This window comes from Chanos chanos, chromosome 10, assembly GCF_902362185.1.
Source record: "Chanos chanos chromosome 10, fChaCha1.1, whole genome shotgun sequence".
Taxonomy (NCBI): Eukaryota; Metazoa; Chordata; class Actinopteri; order Gonorynchiformes; family Chanidae; genus Chanos; species Chanos chanos.
The window spans coordinates 36,768,508-36,788,813 of NC_044504.1; the positions used below are offsets into that span (position 1 = coordinate 36,768,508).

A 20,306-nucleotide genomic window follows, 5' to 3' on the forward strand; every position below is an offset into this window, starting at 1 on the left:
GAGACAGACAGCACTGGGGATATTTGATATTCGCTAAGAAAAGAACATAATAGGAATCACTTCATTTGAGTTGGAATGAGAGAGACTTAACCCACATACACCGTAAATGTTTGCCTTTCTCTCTCTTTCTCTCTTTTAAAATGTCTCTCTTCCTGCCTGCCTCTCTTACCAGACGTCTGGTGTTTTCTTAGGTCCTCTTGTTTACCCAGCTGTCTCAGGCTGATGATGTCACAATGACTGGCACATGGCCTCCCTCCCTCAGGCGTCTGACTGAGCCGCTAATTGACACCGCACATCGCCAGGACAGTGGCTTCACTTGGCTGCACCGGTCCTGTTCCAGCAGCTGCTGACTCACACAAGCACCGCCTTGTTCGTCAGACAAGACAGTACGCTGCAGACGCACTGTACATAAACTCTGTTCCGTGCCGTTACACGAATCGTTTCGGCCGGCGTGTCATTTGAGACGCACGGTTAGAAAACGGAGTTTAACCACATCATGTCAAACAGAGGCCTGGAGATAAAGGGGGAAATGAAACAACCAGCGGGATTGTTCGTGTTTGAATGCACTTTTATTGTTTAGGGTGCCAAATGAGACAGTGTCACCATTCATTTGGGAAGGAGGAGGGAGAGAGAGAGAGAGAGAATAAATGTCCACATAAAAAAATAGAAAATTAACAATGAAAATGGTTATAGAGTCCACCAGTCTTCGACCTCTCATAACACACAAAGCACAGTTCACACAGCGTAGTGCTACTCCACACGTAAACCTGCATGGTTTGTCCACGTTTTATTCATTTGTTTATTTTATTTCTTTTTCTTTTTTTTTGGACTGCCTAAAAATAATCTTTATGAAGGTCCTTGTAGTTGTTCACTAGCCATGCATACAGCTGACAGTTCCACTTCCACACAAGTGAACAGTCAGCATCTCAAAGTAGCTAGAGCCTTCCATACGAAGTATATACAACTACTGTTACTTATCGTGATCATGATCATATTATTATTATCATTATAATTATTATTTCTATGAGTTTGAACACTCTGAACATGTCAAGAGGGATGAGATGGTAGGATGATAACCTTTCACCTCTGCTTCTTCATCGGTCAGAGAAAACCTAGGCCGGGCAGGACTGGACACCTCGGTGGGTGCCTTAACCGTAACTGAACTACTAAAACCTGACTTTTTTTTTTTTTTTTAAGGAGATATTGAAACACTGAGAAACAGAATCACTCTTCTTTCACATGAAAGTCAGTCGAACATTCAGCACCCTGTGTTCAGAGCTTACCGAGGCTGAAAGAAAAAAAAACCCCAAAAACAAAACAAAAAAACAAAACAAAACAAAAAGAGGAAAAAAGGCTAGGTGACTGAAAACCTGTGCGCTTTGTCTAACATCTCCAAAGAGAAGAAACTAGCAGAGAAGACAAAACTTCATTGTACTGATGTTTGAGAACGAAAAAAAAAACCCCTGACATCCATTCTCTTCTTTTTTTTTTTTGTTCCTGTCCCTTTCCTCAGAACAAAAAGAATAGGAGGTGGGGTTTTTGGGGGGGGGGGGGGGGTGCTTTCAAGTCACCTCCGTAACGCTGACTGTGATGTGCACAAAACATCCCCACGGCTAGAGGTGCGCTCTCTCCCTCCCTCTCTCTCTCCCTCTTTCTCTCTACTCCACACAGGGAAACCCAGCACACAAATCAATCGCTCATCAATGTTTCAAAACGAGTGGATGAGAGGGTTAATCTCTTCTCCTGGGCAGACGCGGTGGAGATGCTGCAGCTTGGAAGAATGCTCACGCTCTAACGTGCAGAGAAGAAACCGGTTCATGTCAACAGAACGAAAAAACTGTAAAATAATTTTTTTTTTCCCCCCAACCATAGCATTATACTGAATCATACTGCAGATACAACTTAAAAGTGTACAAAGTTGGATCAGTTATCCTGAAATCTCAACACCATTTTTTTTTTCTCAACAATAGAAAAAACAGTATAACATAAGGCGAGTGCACTTTTTCCTCCCTCCAGGGTTTTTTTTTTTTTTTTTTTTTTTTTTCCGTTTCCTAAAGTGACAGATTCTGGAACTTCTTTCAGTCAGTCAGTCAGTCAGTCATGGACATACTCGTTTGAATTAATTACTCGACGACAGAATTTTCGGCACCAAAAAAAGAAAACGTTGCAGTACAGCAGAGACTTCTGTGTGATTTTTTTTTTTTTTCCTGTGTGATTGGCGTCTGGAGCTTTCCTCTTCCCGTCCGTGTGCCAAGGCATGTGGGCTATTGTATATTGCAGGAGGAGCAGCAGGGGTCGTCTCTGTCCGGTTGAGCGGCGTAGTCCATCTGCCGGACGATCTCGGCAAACAGTTCGTCCACCATGGTTTTGCTCTTGGCGGAGGTCTCCATGAAGGGGCAGCCCCACTCCTCGGCTAACGCCTGGCCCTCGCTGGACGACACCTCCCTCTCGCTCTCCAGGTCCACCTTGTTCCCCACCAGGATTACCGGAACCTTCTCATACCTGAGGAGGAGACAGAGCGCACAGAGCGATCAGAATCAACACCTGGACACACACATGCACACACACACACGCACGTGTGCGGACAGGATTATGTAAGCAGTCGCTTTGGTTCGGGCTGAGAGGCAGGCTTAGGTTTTTTGGGTCCACATGCCCTCAGAATAACTATCCCCATGAAACATTAACCTGCTTTGCTATCAACTGACCACTCTATAAATCTGCTTCCTCTAGCTACTGCTCCAGCTAGTGCACTGTCATCAAAATGTCTTCAAATGCATTCACTCCTCTGCATTACCACTGGAATATTGTGCTGCACGACCCCCTTTTACTGTAGTGCTCTATCAAAGACACAAGGCAACATCCACATTGTCTCGTCTCCTGTCTTACGACTCTGTCACTCCTACTTACTACAAGTAGGTGTTGATCACAGGTTGATAACAGACACAAATGAGACGCATGAAGACCTTCCAGGCCTTTCTTCATGTCTGCATGTAGTTCTCAGCTCTCAGACTGTCTGTGTGCTGTAAACTCTATTAACATTTCAGAGGGTCTCCATGTTCATGTTCATTTTTCTATGTGTTTGCTTTGATCCTTAATGTGGATAATGGATAATGAGGTGCTTTGGCTCTTTCTCAGAATAACTGCTATCGAATGAAACACTTTGTCAAACATAAAATGTATACGCCGCGAAGTTTCCAGCCTGGCTCCAGACTCAGCTACAGCCCGCGTGCTCTTGCCGTGGCAACGACAGGCGAGCTCGCCGCACAGCCGTCGCACGGTGGGCGATGCGATTCTCCGATTCCCACGGGGAGGTGTGGGACTGTAATCCCCTGTGCTTTGAACTGCGTGCCATGTCACTGCAGCTCTGGCTGACACTCCTGGCAAAGAAGGAGAGGAGGAGGAGGAGGAGGAGGAGGAGGTGGAGGAGGAGAAAGATGCTGGCACTTTCCTAAACACCACTAACAACCTGCTACATCTGCTGGTTCCCTCAGACTGTACTGCTGCTTCTGCTCTGGTTATGTAACATGGGACATATAGGTACCACTGATGTAAGCACACAGGCATGGAACAAAGAGGAGCGCAAGATCAATATAGGAGCAGAATTTCTTGCTGTTATGAAACCTTGTATGGTTATATATCACTTCACATACACACACACATGTACATACATACATACATACACACATATATATATATATATAGAGAGAGAGAGAGAGAGAGAGAGAGCTGGACAGATATAGAGGGAGAGAGAGAGAGAGCAGAGTCTGCGTGTATCAGGAAGAAGCACTATGACTGAACATCAGTTATTCTGCACCAACACTGGAGATGGATTTTGCTTTCTTTCTCAGTTTTTAGAAAGCGTCGGTTCTTTTATTGTCTGATCGTCTCTGATGTTTTTCATCTTGAGGTTTGCCACATCCCCGAGAGAGATTGGTTTGTTCTGCAATGGGCCTCGACAGTAATTATTTTCCCGTGTGATAACAGCAGAAGTTCAAAAAGAAATGTTCAGACGAAAGATAACAGAAAGCAGAGACAATTCAAAGCTTGACACTGAGTCATATTAACTAATGACAGAGATTAACGAGTATGAGTCTCTATAGTCTGTCCCCTATCAGCATCTCCGTTTGGATCACTTCCATCTGCTCAATTATTGTGAAATGTCACAAAACCCAACATGTACCTACATGTAAGATATGGATACCTCTAAGCATATGTACATGAATATGTCTTCTTCTCATACACGATTATTCATTTATTTATTTATTACTATTTGTTATGTGCATTCAGCTAATAAATCGTAGCCTACGCTAACAGAGCATGTTCCAGCTTGCACAGAAAGAACTGTTCAGAGTAAGGCTATAGGCTAGCGATTTTCTGGATGAATCACTCGACAGGACGTGAGGCTCTACAGGCCGGTTGTGCGTTCTCCGCGCTCTGAGGGAGAGATGCGAAGAGAGGATTTCCCAACAGCGAAGTAAGCTGATTCATCACATTGATCTGGACATGTCGTTCGCTCCCGGCAGATCCGCTGGGGTTTAGCCTAAGTCTTACTCTGGCCACATCAAACCTGCCCTCTACACTGGCCACACGCTTGGTCGTATGCCCCAGTCCAGTGAAAGCAATGCTTTCGGCATAGCCTATGGACACCCGTACGTATGGCATATGAACTCTTGGAAGCACTTTCCTTTATGGCAAATGCTAATAATCGAATATTGGCCGACATCCATCCTGAGGCCGCAATTAGCAGATATTACACTGACGACTGAGTCGCTAACGGTGCGCTTTCTGAACAGCAATGTCTGTTTCAGTGTTCCTAGAGTTTTCAAGTGCAGTTTACAGCTGCTGTTTAATGAGAGTGGCGCTGTCAAATGCACGGCGCTCTTAGGACGATGGAGAGAGAGAGAGATAAACAGACAACTCCTTCCCTTCCTGTCTCAGAGAACACGCAGAATCATGGGAGAACTGCGGTCTCCCTCACCCACGGGCTTAAACCATCATTATGCTTTTCAGAGGTTAGCCTGAATTAAACATTCATGCTATTAAATTATTAAATGTTGCCAAGTGAAATACACACACACACGCACGCACGCACGACAGACAACACAGACACTTTTGCAAAGGATAAGAAAAAAACTGGTCTGAAACAGATAAGAGGGTATCTACACCCACGATCAATCGTTCATAGAGAGCAGTGACTACAAGTTACAAGCTACCTGGAGTTGAGGAGTTGTTAAAAAAAAAAAGACCTCCTCATAAACTATGAAAGATTCTCTTTTATCTCTGTGTCTGAGTTTCAGGAATAAACCTGACTCTAGTGTTTATGTGTCTGAGTGTCTGTGGGCTCTGCACAGCCGGTGGACTATAACGAACAGGTCTGAGATAAGTATGGTGGAAGTCTGTGAGAGTAAACAGAGACTATCATGAGATCATCAATTAATGCTGATTTCTAGCATCATTCACAAATCATTTGTAATTTTCATATACTGCCCCCAAGCAGTGATATGACACAACAGAAATATGTTATGTGCTCATAACATTCAAATAGTGCGATTCAACACTGTGTTTTTATTTTTGGTTAAATACAACAGAGTGCAACGTTGGATTACACATAAGACACTCTACCTCTCCTCCAAAAAAAAGTCAATCAGCTAAAAACAGCTATCAGTAAATACAAACCTCTGTATCCGCGTGTTTCAATTACAAACAAAACTCTCTCTTGCGGAATGCACTATATTTATATATGCACTATGTGGCAAATTACGCTAGCATTACACACACCCTCTGAACTGGTTTTTAAACCAAACCCTGATTACAGTGGTGGTCCGCGGGGGCCGGGGTGGGGTCTGACCAGTCAGAGGTGCCCGTTTACCATGTCAGCTGGAAGCAGAGGGGTGTATGAGGTGGGTGGGGGGGGCCGTGGTAGTTGTGGGATAGTTCCTAAGTCTATAGTGGGCGGGGGTACACACTCCCTTTCCACCATAGATTATAGGCTGCTCTGTGTGTGTGTGTGTGTGTGTGTGTGTGTGAGAGAGAGAGAGAGGGAGAGAGAGAATGAGAGACAGGGAGGTATACAGAGAGAGCCTGTGTGTATGTGTCTTTTTTCCACAGAAAAAAAAACGGTCCAGGCCTGTTAATCTGATAGAGTCGCACATGCCGGTGGAATAAGATATAGGCTTTAAAATTGAGAAAGCTAACGCATTAAGCCGGAGAACGCTGATGAAAATGATTTGTAAAGTTATAAGTGTCTGTCTGGTAATTCACCCACGATTGAATGACTGTCTCCCCCTGTAAAAAATGAATTCCACTTAACCGTAACACTTTTGCAGAAAAGGAAATTACGGTTGTGATGAACGAGGAGGTGGATGAGGTGGGGAACATGGCTGCTGAAAGACAGATGACTCCTCAAACATTAATTTTACTTTGGGCGCTGGGGGGACGTATAAAATGAAAACACACTTTCACAGAGGACAAGTGTGAAGATAGAACAATTGTTTGGGTGTCTCTGATCACATTAGAGAAAGGGAGCCCATGGGGGGGGGGGGAGAGAAGGGGGGAGAGAGAGAGAGAGACAAGCAGAGAGAGGGTAAATGAAAGAGCATGCAGAAGAGAGAGAGATTGTAGGGGAAAGAGAGAGAGAGGGAGAGAGAGAGAGAGAGAGAGAGTGTAGGGGAGAGAGAGAGAGAGAGAGGGGAGAGAGAGAGAGAGAGAGAGAGAGAGATTGTAGGGGAGAGAGAGATTGTAGGGGAGAGAGAGAGAGAGGAAGAGAGAGAGGGACAGAGAGATTGTAGGAGAGAGAGAGAGAGAGAGAGATTGTATGGGAGAGAGAGAGAGAAGAAGAGAGGAAGAGAGAGAGAGGAGGGGGAGAGAGAGAGTAGGGGGGGGAGAAAGAGAGATAGAGACAGGGAGGGATACAGAGAGACAAGCAGAGAGAGGGTAAGAGACAGAGCATGCAGAAGAGAGAGAGAGAGAGAGAGAGAGAGATTGTAGGGGAGAGAGAGAGGGAGAGAGAGAGGGAGAGAGAGAGAGAGAGAGAGAGGGACAGAGAGATTGTAGGGGAGAGAGAGAGAGGAAGAGAGAGAGAGAGAGGGACAGAGAGAGAGAGGAAGAGAGAGAGAGAGAGAGGGACAGAGAGAGAGAGAGAGAGGGACAGAGAGAGAGAGAGAGAGACACGCAGCAGCCTTGTGCACACGGTGCCCTGGAGAGGGAGGCGCTCTATAAACAGCAGTAATAACAGTGGAGAAGGCTGTAATCCTGAGAGGTGCCTGCTGGATGAGGATGACTGGCACAGGAGCCAATGGACTCTGATCTCTGGGAGTGTTAGAGCGGCACCCAGCAAGGAAAGGGAGAGAGAGAGGGGGCACTGAGGGAGGAAAGGTCAGCTAGACCTTAGCAGACGTATTCTGAGAGTGTTGTTTTTACTGCTCTGATGCCACTCTACTGAGTAGTGTTCTCCATCAGCACAGGGCGATGTGAACCTACGTACACAAAAGTAAAATCTACACACACACACACACACACACAGACGTTTATTTGCACATCCACACCTATTACACAGACTCCCACACATGATTAACGACAGCATAACAATGCTAACACACAGAGAAACAGACACACATAAACAACCACGCATACATATCTGCCCACACAAATTCACAAACACTCCCACCCACGCACAAATCCGCCTTCACACATTCACACACAAATCCCCACATCTATACAACCTAGACTTATGCCTGTTCCTGACCGCTTGATAACATTACACCACCGGTACCGCACAAGACACATACACACAGACACACACACACAGACACACACACACATTTGTATAACTCACAACAAGAAAAGCGACAGTGGTCTTTGTAGTTCTGAATCCGTCTGTCTCTCTGGTTCTGTCTCTCTCTCTCTGCTCAGACTGAGAGCAGCTCCTCCAGACGGGCCTTCTGCATTATGAATGACACATCAACTGATATAGCTCAGGCCAGGAGGAGACACAAGGGCCTTAGACACAGGCTGCTACCGCTCTGGTCTCAGCAACAATACCATCCAACACGCGCAGAGCTCTCTGGACTCGGAAGAAGCCGTCTCTAGTTTTTTGATTTCCTCACACAGACAATGATCCACCAGCCGAAAGAGAGCCCAGGTCTGCTTTGTGTTGACTGTATGTGTATATGTGAATGACGAGCTTGTAACTGAGAGTGATAGTGTTTACTATGCTATGGTGCATGACTGTGTGACTGAGCCTATTCAGCTGGAGTTGCATGTACGTATGTTTGAGGCACTGAACGCATCAAATGCTTGGTTTGTTTTCTGCCTGTCTTGGAAGTCGCTTTGGATAGAAGGGTCTGCTAAACGAATGAATGGAAATAGAAGTGTGTGACTGATTGTTTGGACTTTTGAACAACAGAAAACCTGGAATATATGTTGGGGAGGGGAAAAGTGACATCCCATCTGTTAAGAGTGCAGCTGTTATGTGTGTTGTCCAGAGTTTCTGTGTCCCTGACACTGGAGCATCATAACTGTTAGGAAGTGAATGACAAAAACAGTCATCCGTGGAGATATTGCTTCTCAGCCTCTTCAGATGACCATCGACTCAGGTTCCAGCGACAGTCTCAAGGTAGTTGGAGGAAATAGTCTCCTTCTTCCCGCTTCCTGTAAAAGTTCCTGACACTATTCCCACATCAGCAGAAAGAGAGAAACAGGCTCTCTCTCCACCAGCACTCGACTCTGGGTCCAGTGGCTATTTTGGAACATGGTCCCTTGGCCTGGATTCAAACAACCAAATTCCTTGAGAGATGACGAGAACGATTTTTTTTTTCTCTCTCTCTCTCTCTCTCTCTCCAGGCTTGCCATCGTAGCCGTTCAATTGGCCTCACTGGGATTTGAAACGTATCCTTTCACTTGTCAATCACTTTAATGTCACATGCAGAGTTAGTGAGACGTCCCTTTTTCCTTTTTTTTTGCGAGGATATTTGTAGAGAATTTGACTGAATCTAGGTCAGAGTGGTCAGACCAGACTATTCAATCTCTCGTTTTTCTTTCGCTTTCAACTGAAATTTCATAGCAACCATTATCACTTTGTATTCGCAATTACTACCCTCTGCTTGGGAAAAAAAGCACATAATTTACAGGCTGAACAATAATTGCGGACACCAAAGAGTAATCACAAAATCATTGAAATCCAGGAACTTCAAGTGTATAGCTTGGACATTAATTATAGTGTGGTGTTTTGAGATATGACTGACAACAAAAAGACTACGCACAGACGAAGAGTTTGTTTTGTCTTCTATTCTTCAGTTACATATGTTTGCGTCAGTCTGCTGTCCGATACAAAGAGACTAGCATTTAACAACGTTCTGCTAACTGGTGTGTAATCGGTGTGGCAGCTCAACTCAGCCTGTCATTTCTGAACCTTACTCTTTGATTATTTTACACGGCCTTGCCCTGTGCGACTGTATAATTCCACAAATTCTCCACTGACCGAAAACCTTCATTCACAATGTTGAGGTTAAGCCCAGAACAGCAAATAAACTGTATGTTCCCAGAACGCGGGTTTGCAGTGAACCTTGCGGGTCACGCGGTGTAATCTCAGACTGTGGGTGGTCCAGATGTCACAGACCGATGTTCCCTCTCACAGTGGACAGGATTTACGGCACGGATATCGTGTTTCGTCCAGACAGATCTCAGACCAACTCAGCAAGCTCAATTACATATTTCCACCCCTTGAAAAACAGCAGAAACTAGTGTTGCAATAGGACATAAATCACTCAAATGTCAATCATACTGATGATAAAACAAAAGTACATCATGGTCTTGATAACAAGTAACCCCGACACGCCTCATTCACTTGTCCAGTTGTTCATTCACTCACTCATTCATTCACTCGCTCACTCCTGCTTTAAGTGAGAGATGTTACTGAGCTATCCTATGTCACGTCTGACTGACTATCGATATAGAAAAGCTAATTTACCAGTGTTCAGTTCAATTATGTACTGTTCCAGTGTTAAGGTTTTCAGTTAATCAACACTCACCAGAGTAAATGACATTTAAAAGTAGTGCCCTCTCACACGAAACTGTAACGCTGCAGGTGTAACTCCAAGAAATTTAACACCGTTAAACAACACTCGCAAAGGAACTATGAAACACCATAAAAAGTCCCGAGGACCTTTCTGTGGGTCCAGGCTTGGGTAGTGTCATTCTCGTCAGGCGGCAGCGTTCAGGCCCGGTCATGAGAGAGCGCTCCTGTTCTGCAGACTATCAGGTCCAGCGAGCAGTCAGGATGTAATCCATAGTTGTCTGTGTGAGCCGGCCCGTTCAGGCTCCAGCTCCGGGCCCAGATGGCCGGGCAGTGCGAAATAATCTTTAGACTTCTCTCTGTGCCTGATTGGGTGTTGAAACACCAGTCTTTACACATGAGAAGAATTCACAGAACTCTGGTGTGTGTCGATACTCTATCAGGGCTGATATTGCTCCTGCTAATTCCTCGCTCTGTTCTCCCCCCCCCCAGCACCCACCCCCCCCCCCCCCCACCCCCCCCCCCCCCACCCCCCCAGCTAGGCTTGTTTTGACAGTAATAAGAGGTTGACACCGTTAGTTACAAAAACCTTGGACAGTTAGTTTTGGATGTTGAAATCCCACAAAAAGCAACCAAATCCTGAGCACCTCCCAGCAAGGCTAACACTCCTTAATTCATCACGACACAGTTCAAACCAAAGCCATGGATTCACGTTTTTTTTTTTTTTTTCATCTCATTTACGATCGCGGCAAGCCAGGTCTCACGTGCTTCCGACCCCGTACACATGCTGTAGACAGCAGAGGATCAGAGGAATGAAACTGACAGACAAAATGCTATAGAACTGATAAGCTACTCCAAGGCTCATCTCTCTCTGAATAAACAGTCACGGGTCGACTCATATAACACGGTCCCTAATGTCTCTCCGCACACAAACATGATCAGGGGGTGATCCAGTCATGAACTGTTGAACTCAGAGAGACATAGTCTCATGGGTGGAAACTGCCTGGCTTAGAGTAAAGCTGCTATTGAAAATTACTGAAAAAAAAAAAACCCAACTCCTGAATTCCTCACTGGCTCGTCATCAGCCAGTTATGTGGCATATGAAAACAATACAGCTTTCATTTTAAGAGAGTCAGAATGAGGCTTTTTTTCCCCCCATTATGTTTTTCACTTTCAGCCTTAACTGAGCTTAGAAATCTAAGCATTCAAAGTATGTTTATTGCAGATGTGAGTGTGCATAAGTGAGTGTGCATGGTACCTGTTTAGTTACATGATAACTACGCTTTGTGTGATTTGAAACATTAATGTAATCTACTAATACTATAGTACTATGGGAATGGGAGCATTGGTCCGTGTAAATGACACACCACTGTGTGAAGCTGCTCTCAGCAGTACTGTTACTATGTATATACAGATGCATCACAGCCGTTTAATAGGAAGCGGTAACTCTGTCACACACGGCGCAGTTTTGTGAGGCAATTCCCTTTTATATGGCAGCCTGTCCATCAGTTCTCACCATACGATAACCTAAAATATGAAATGTAATTCAGCTGTGTCTGAGAGAAAGTCTTTCCGCACTCTGCATGGTCTCAAACGATCAGTATTATGGGAAACGACGGGGCATGACTGATGCTTTACGGCACAACACACAGAATGTCCAGCTCTATTCTTGATTAATCAAAGCCAACAGACTGTGTAATCTAAGAGTTTCTAAGAGTATCATGTTTAGGGACAGCACCACACAACAGGCTGGTACTCAGAACAAATGACAACATTACATATGTGAGATTTCTAGAGTGGGATTGTACACCTGCACCTTGAGCTTACAATATGTGTGGTATGGATGCGACTGTTGATTTCTATCAGGGTTTATTGTTGGCCAGTAGCACACTTTAAATAAACCTTACACAGCAAATCTGCCAGTGTTGAATGAACTCTACAAGTGTTTATGCTGGGCTGGCCTGCACTGTGTGGGACAATGTAAACACTATTGGAAGAAATTGAACTCTGGTGGATTTACCATTCACCACATGTATAATCTGGGACTCAGAGTGTGTCTGGGATCTCAAAAGTTGTGTGTGTGTGTGTGTGTGTGTGTGTCTGAGGGGAGGGGGATAACCTGACAGCGTGTATGTTTGAGGTACCATCTCCTGCACTTTGCATGACTCTGGGGACACCAGACAACGGATGTTCATCTGAGAAGATCTCACAAGAAGTGTGTCTGAAAAGAACTTTGACGCAGCGTGTGGGTTTGATGATCGTCTGTTTGTGTGTGTGTGTGTGTGTGCGTGTTTGTTTGGAGAGCATTTGAAACACTTTGATATTCATCTCTATGGGGTGGTGTGTCTGAGGAGACACTCCTGCAGGATGTTTCTGTCTATGCTTGTATACTGCAGCTGGCTCACACCTGCTGGTATGTGGCAGACACCTCCCCCCCCCCCCCCCCCCCCCCCCACCCCCCTGCCCGAGCTCCCCTCGTATACCTTTCCTCTGACACATACCTCTCAGCTCGCTCATACCTTTCCCTCTGTACTTATATGGAAAACACATGCTGCCTTCCTTCATTCCGCTGCATAAAGAAGTCACAGCACATCTTCACAGCCAGGCTTCCATTCGATTCGTAACTCGATGTGAGAGTTTGTGCAGAAAAATGAGATCAGTACGTCCAAGACCCTTTAAATCAGTGACTGTAATACGTACAGTTCTCTTCTAAATGGTCAAATCGGTTAGAAGAAAAAAAAAAATGGTGCATTGAATTAAACGTAATTTTTCTTCCGTGGGGATGAAAGCCAACAATGGTGGAGTCGTGAAAACAAACGAATGCAGAGTCTAATTTTCTCAGTCGGACAGCGAGCGCATTGGCATGCACGGTTGATGTTACGGCTATAAAAATCAGAAACGGTGAAGGGACTGACATTCTGACTCAATTCACGGACTTTACTGTTGGATTCATCCAGTTCCGTTCTTTTCCCCGCTGCGTGTTCGACATCTGAGCGAAACAACCGAACAACAAGCTGTGAAACGCAGATGAGAGTCTAATGAAAGGAAGCAAAAGAAGGGGAAGAGACGTGACATAATTGGTTATGGGTTTTACCAAATAAAGCCACTGGAACAGTGCGTTTCAACTTCTCTGATCCCAGAAGAGTTACTGAGTGTGTGGAGAGCTCTGTGTACACTGAGGAAAAGTGGCGTAACGAAAGGGAAACGGTTGACCACAGAAAAAAAAAAAAAAGAGAGAGATGTAGTCTCAGGCAATACCCCTCCTCTCCTCTCACAAGAGTTAAGAGTTAAGACGCAGGGCCACTATGCCTATACCTCTAACACAGTAACTTTCCCATTCAGTCCCTGCACTGCGAGGATGGCATGTCTCCCGTTACAGAGATAATAATAAACCCATGTGAAGTGCCCTAACAGACTTGAGACTCCTGCTTAGTGTAAAGTCAGTAGTAATCAAAATCCCAGAATGAACTGGTGTTCTGACCGGGTTCATTACGAAACAGACTTACACAGTAGAACTCTCTGACAGCACAGACTTACTAATAGTCCAGAGGTCTCTGATAGTTGAGACACACTGCTGGGACCTTCAGTGCCTCACAAAGCGTTTCAGACAGGTTGACCTAATGTAGGGAGCATGCGCACCACTATTTTTAAACGGACAAACAAACAAAGACAAAACTTCTCTATCTCATTACTGTTACAGTGCATCAGGTCTCTCCAGTTGGCTTGCGTTCTGTTTAATTAAAAATGTCTCTCTCTCTCTGCAGGGACTGCCCACACTGTGTTCTCTTCCAAATTTAGCTGCCGCTAACCCCCACTGCTATAGCTATAGGTTTAACTGCACTGTCAAAGAGCACAACTCGCTGGTTGACAGGCTTGCGCAGAAAGACAGTCAGATTTGCTGTTACACTGTTATTACACCATCCTCTGGGGTGTATTAGATACCATGAGCAGAAAAGCTAATCACTTTTGTAGGGCGACCCCATAGAAACAGTGGAGTTTTGTGTGATGGCTGAGGGGGAAATTCTCACATTTCTCCTGATTGGTTCAGTACGACCAGGCCCCAAATCCTGCAAAAACCTCAAACAGCTTCCATAGTAGAGTGATTTGATCACCTGTGTCAACAACATATTGTTTGTGTTTTCTGTATAATATTCAGACACAGAGTAATAGAGTAAGTTAAGTACATTGAAGAAAGAGGTCAAGTACAGGCCTTTAAGGAAAGTGCAGTCTAGTACAGCCCTGTATAGACCTATATACCAGAAAATGTACACTGTGGATTCCACCTTATGCATTATATCTACTGTTAACAGAAAAAAAAAACTGTGAGGAAAATGGCAAAGTGGAGTTAAAACATTCTGATACATCTTGCTCAGGTTTGGCTGGCTCCAGTATTGTATGCAATTTAGTCATGCCAGGCCTCACCTACAGGCCTGTGCATAATATTCACCATGCAAAATCACACTCTTTATAACACTAAAACACGTAACATAACATTTACGTGGTAATATGTGTGTTATTATACCTGTTATCGTGGTAGTTCCGAGAACACAAACCAAATGGTTCATCCTGCGCCTCATGCACGAGGCTTCCGTAAAATTCTGTCTTGAAGTTCTGAAAGGATTCTAAAAGGTTTAAACTGCACGTACGCTAAAAATTCAGCGTTAATTATTTTCTCACTCACCTCTTGACTCTAATAATCTGATCCCTCATAGGTTTAATGTCTTGGAAGCTCTGTTGGTTGACAAGGCTGTAGACTAGAATGAAGCCCTGACCGTTCTTTATGTAGAGGTCCCGCATGGAAGCAAACTGCTCAGTTCCAGCCGTGTCCAGTATCTCCAGAACCGAGGGCGAAGAATCTACCTCGATTTCTTTGCGGTAAAAATCCTCAATGGTTGGGTCGTACTTCTCAATAAATGTACCTGTGACAAACTGCACCGTGAGGGCAGATTTCCCGACGCCACCGCTGCCGAGTACTACCACTTTGTACTCACGCATCTCTCCGATCTGACCGAACGGACAAAATCAAAATAAGGTCGAATAGTAGCACTCTGCACTCGTCATTGAAACAAAAACTAACCAGAGTATTGCACTATTAATAAGCCAAAACACTGCGTCCCATTTTTTTTTATCAGATATTTAAACAGCCTTGTCACAACTGCCTAGCTAGGACAGATAAACAAGCAGAGCACAAAGACTTGCAGCCTGTAGATGGATTTCATTGTAGAAATTCCCTCCGGCGGACAAGACATTGATGATTATTGGAATCCGGACGACTGCAAATTTCCAATGTCCAAAACTAGACGATTAACCGCGCGTTAATAAATTACTTGTGCTTTTTAATCTGCTTGGCTCTCCGTTCTACACCATCATAAAACACAGGCTAACTCTGGACATTGGGGACTGGAGACCAAGAAAAGAACCTTAATTTTCTGCCAAGAGTCCAGCGCGTTATCCAAGAAAACAGAATTCCGCCAGACGGATAACATTTACAGAGTAAATTAAACAAGTTCCGTCTCTGTGTTTTCTTTTCATCCTCGCTATCCCTTTACTCCGGTCCTTATTCTCACACCGATACATTCCTGTCCGCCATACTCTCGGGTGGAGACCCACCGCCGCCGCGTAACCATCCACTCCCCTCTCGGCTTCCGTACCGACGACAGGAACCGAGAACTCTCATCATTTTACGAATCTGCGAGAAACCCAATAGCCACGTCCAGTTGCCATAAACCTCGCCCACGCTTTCATGAATTCGGTTCTGAAACGACCACTACACATCCAAGGCTTGGATTTCCGTGACTGTTAAAACTATGTTGATTTGGCTGTCACTGTGACATCCTCGGAGCATCCGTCCAATGGAAAGTCCCGCTTGGGGATATGTATCCATGAAAAGTAAAATGCGCCGGATGTTGTTGCTATGGTAACTAAACCACCATTCAAAACTTGTGATGCAGGACTAATATTGTAGTATCAAACCATACCTCCTTTTGTCTTTTTAGAAACATGTTTACAGTTTTAAAAATGTGATTTTACCAACAAAATCAACAAATGGAAATCTGAAGTTAAGCATTCAACAAAACCATTAAGTGACAACAGTGTGTATAAATACAAAAAACTTAATTGAAATCATTATTTCTAAATTGTGCATAAGTATAAAACTAATTGGATTTATTCAGCGCCGTGATAACTGGCTATTAGTTCAGATTAAAACATGTTAAGTGATGCCATCTCCAAGGCGCTGGTTTGGATTCTCTATTGAGCTATATCAATAACTTCAAAACTGCTTTCTCGCACCAATGACACAAAATACAGATAAGATTTGGACTTTATAATAAGTTTTATTTTGTTACAATAGATTTTACAACTTTTTTTTTTTTTTTTAGCTGAGCAAAAATAACAAACTACTGTATGACATAAAAGAACACATAATATATTCACAAATAAGCTGTCGATAAATTTGTCGAATGACTTGAAAATTAAACCTGGAGGAGGGACTGATCATTGCTGTGGCCAGTGCCATGCTTGTGAAGGATACTGAGTGTGGCACAACTGAACTGAAATGAAAATTCGGCAGTAAAAGTGCAACAAAACTGACATCGAAATCCACAGCTGTCACCGAGTTGGTTTCCAAAAGAGTTAGAACTTCCTCCTTTGCGACGGTGTATTCATTTGGCCTTACAATGAAAACGCTAAGAGGGTTACCCTATAGGACAGAACATTAGAAGACCATATACAATCTTTTTTTTCTTTTTTTTTTTGAGAACTTCTGAAAAATTAAGCAAAAAAAAAAAATTAAGAGAAACATACTGAAGATAAGGCAAAGACCATAATAATTCTAAACTCTGAAGGTCGGTTCTACTCCCATTCAGAAAGTGCTTTAAAACAGCCGCCCACATTGGGAAAAACACACTCTGACTTTCAAGCATCCGCTTATACTGGATGAAGTCTGAGCTTGAGCTGAATTCTGTAAGAACATTCATAATGTTCAAGAAAAACACATGACATAAGTATCATTCTTAGGGTGGAGTTGCTGATTGTAGAGTTTCTTGTTTATGTATTTAATTTCTGAGAATAAAAGAAAGGTTTTGTTATAAAGTTTCGTTCTGACAATCTGATGAGAATCACGGAGCAAAATGACCAAAAGGCAGATAAATTTCAATAAAAAACAATATATAAATTTTCTTTTTCTTCAAGAGGGTCAAGAAAGTCTAGACAGTTCTCTCTCATGCAATCTAACGTCGATAGATTGCTCTAAAAATAATACATACAGCATTCACAAAAGTACATAACTTACGTAAGAACAATTTTAGATTTTAAACAGGGACAAATTAGTATGGTTATGGAATATTAGCAACCTACCACATAAAGTAAAGTTCTCTCTTGTTTCCTGGATACGTTGTGTTTCTTTGTTTGACATAATGTGAGCAGTTTAACAGATCAGCCAGGACTATGCTGTGTTGTTGACGAGGCAGTGATAGGACAGAGACCTGGAGACCTTTTAAACACAGCTCTCAGGTTTCAGCCTCTACCACACATGCCCCCTGATAGGCTAGAGTAACAGAGGCCTGGTCCTTTAACTGAAACCCAGTCGAACAAGGCCCAGCTCAATAAATTACATTCATCTTAAAATAGAATAGGTTATAACATTCTCCGACTGCTAACATCTAACAGAATGAAACAATAGATTTTATAGAATTCCACAGTGACATTTATATTTAAACTTACAATGTCTGAGGAAGAGGAGGAGGAGGAGGAGGGGGGGGGGTAAAAATAGTGCCTTCTTCATTCTATACTAACCATAACTGTGGATTGTCTCCACATGGTGCTATTACACCATGACAAAATATCACAATTTAAAATTTAAACCCATTCAAACAACAACAACAACACACACACACACACACACCCCTTTATAAACATAAAAATGAATGACCAAATACAACTAAGTGAAGTCTTGTGAAATATACGGGTTATATACCATGTGTTACACGCAGCTTTGATTATTTGATTATTTGTTACTTGTCTTGACAGTAATCACTATATATGCAAATATACTGTGTGTGTTTGTATGTATGTGTATATATACATGTATATACACACATTTATTTATTTATTTCTAGGTCCTATTCAGTTTCTACATGCTCTGTTTTAGTTTATACAGGGCTTTACACTGGACTGCACTGACAATTCAGAAGTCCTTAAAGTGAATGGAACATTGTTGTTCAGAAAAGGAAAAAAAATTACCCTCTAACCGGTTCAGGATCCCCTGATGCACTCAATTGTTTTAAATGGAAATGACATTTTAATAGCGATGGAACTACAGTTGAAATACCTCACTCTTCAAAATAACCACGTATGAAAAGTTAAAAGTTGAACAGAAGCGGACTGATTTAAAACAAAAGGGTTTTTTTTTAAAAAAAAACTTTCTTCCATTTCATAGGACTGAGACAAATTTGTCCACTTGGATTTGAAAGCACAGTTCAAACGCAGCTTCTGAAGATGCAAGCGACTGAGGGAGGATTTCTTTTAGGCACTTTTAGAATATCTCAAATAAAACAGGATCAACACATCCTGCCTTCACCAAAATATTCCCTTACAAATACAATTCAGCCAGTTAGACAAACGATCTCACACTCTTTAAGAGTAGAAATCCTTTTCGAAACTGTGACGTGTCTGGAATACGTCCATCTAGCCTGCGTTTAGCCGTATTCCAGTATCACTGCAGTTAACGTCTGCCTGCAGACAACCAAACGGGACTCTCCTTTAGGGTTTGGAGGAAACCTTGACTTTGCTCACGCTGCGACGTGATTGGCACACTAAACAGGCCTATGAGTTTCTCTCCCTTCTCAAGGACTCAGGCAAAAAAAAAAAACCAAAACAAAACAAAAAAAAAAAATAAAAAAAAGAATATGCACTCATCTCGAGAGATGAATTTCCCCAAGAATTACAAGGTACTTAAAGCTGGCTGACGTTAACACCGCTCCTCTGTTCTGTTCTATTTTGGCCATTGTGAGAGGGAATCAGGTTTGCCATTAGGATTAACCAATTTGGCAAAAGACGCGAGTGTCTCTCCACGGACATCCTAGCACAGCAGCAGACACAGAGAGGGGACAGAAAACAGCAGGGAAATGAGGGACCATCAGAGACACTTAACACATTCTTTTCTATGGCATTCACGTGTGTGAGGGGACGTCAGGTCAGCCGTATCAGAGAGCAGCGTCACGCATGATCAGGCTGATCCAATATGTATTTTTCTGGGGCAACAGGTTTAGAGGATTTAGCTCTAATTTGTTTTTACTAAAACACATCCACGTTTTCACGCAACTCTCGGCCTCTTTCAAAAACGGCAAATTAAATATCAACTGGGACAAAATATATTAAAACATACACGGAGATAGCCAAAGAAACCCAAACGAGTTAGTAATAAATCTTTCTGATAAAACTTTTAGAAACGTGGTGTATGTACATGTAATGCTTCGAGAGAGCCGTGTGTATATCTCAGTATTAACCTAGCACGTGCGTTTCCTACAGGTTCTTTACCCATCATGAGCACTTGGTGGACTGGTCCAGTTTTTTTTGCCTGTGTGGAGTAGTCCTACTCTTAGCATGCAGGTTGCTGTATGTCTTGGGAGAAGAGGATGTTGTATTGAGACGGCTGCGGTGTGGGAGCCATCAGTGCCGCGTGCTGACATCCCGTCCCGTTCCTCGGGCTTATTTCAGGATGATCTGGCGTGAAAAAGCAGAGACCAAGGAATCCGTCATTAACACGGGGTCTGTGTGGCATTACACAGTGATTAATTCAGTAGCACTGAAGTGCATTGTTTGTTTTACACTATGCTAAATGTGTTGTAATTGAAGATTTGACCAAATTAAGAACATGCTTGTACAGGATGAGATGAAATGAGACTACAGGTAGCTGAGTTACAAACACACGACCCATAGATGCTTAGAGGAATCTCCATTCACAAGACAGGTTTTTGGTTCAGATCACACATGTCAGAGACAGTGAGGTGAAAAAGCAGGCATCAAAACACCAGAAAATACACTCCACAGACTCACAACCCTGATATATTTGACCTATGCAAACATTTGGAGCTTTTCAAAGTAGAGACTTAAAAAAAAAAAAAAAAAAATGGAAAAACAAACTTGTAAGTGAAGGGTCAGATCTACTGATGGAGACTTTGTTGGACCTGAGAGATCGGATGGTGAGAACTAAAACCTAGATACAGCTCAGACCACAACCTCCCAGAGTCTGAGCTAATACCACACATTTGACTGATTCTGCGTGATTACCTTC

The 20,306-nt window shown here is 43.3% G+C and overlaps 2 protein-coding genes across 5 annotated transcripts in view; both read right to left on the reverse strand.

The window, feature by feature from the left end:
• Window positions 1–2,234: 2,234 nt before the first annotated feature.
• On the reverse strand, window positions 2,235–15,007 carry rap2aa (RAP2A, member of RAS oncogene family a). 3 transcript variants are annotated; one of them, XM_030785892.1, is made up of 3 exons: window positions 14,948–15,007; window positions 14,694–14,821; window positions 2,235–2,502 (listed from the first exon to the last, which is right to left on the reverse strand). In XM_030785892.1, exons 1-3 carry the CDS (start codon window positions 15,005–15,007, stop codon window positions 2,265–2,267), a joined length of 426 nt encoding a protein of 141 aa, XP_030641752.1. In that variant the 3' UTR covers window positions 2,235–2,264. The 3 variants fall into 3 exon arrangements, with proteins under 3 accessions (XP_030641752.1, XP_030641751.1, XP_030641750.1); XM_030785891.1 differs by having other exon boundaries at window positions 14,873–15,007; XM_030785890.1 differs by having other exon boundaries at window positions 14,694–15,007.
• Window positions 15,008–16,766: 1,759 nt separating this feature from the next.
• The window catches only part of LOC115823595 (muscleblind-like protein 2a), a 30,282-nt gene continuing 26,742 nt past the window's right edge, over window positions 16,767–20,306 (reverse strand). For both annotated transcript variants that reach the window (XM_030787656.1, XM_030787655.1), the window contains one exon: window positions 16,767–19,735. In XM_030787656.1, coding sequence (XP_030643516.1) covers window positions 19,611–19,735 — 125 coding nt within the window. In that variant the 3' untranslated portion in view covers window positions 16,767–19,610. The remainder of the gene's footprint in view (window positions 19,736–20,306) is intronic.

Excerpts from the sequence above, each read along its gene's own strand:
- rap2aa (XM_030785890.1), bottom strand. The coding sequence starts at position 15,007 with ATGCGTGAGTACAAAGTGGTAGTACTCGGCAGCGGTGGCGTCGGGAAA. Across the intron at positions 2,503-14,693 it reads CAGATTATTAGAGTCAAGAG|GTATGAGAAGGTTCCGGTAA; the intron begins GTGAGTGAGAAA and ends TCTCCTCCTCAG.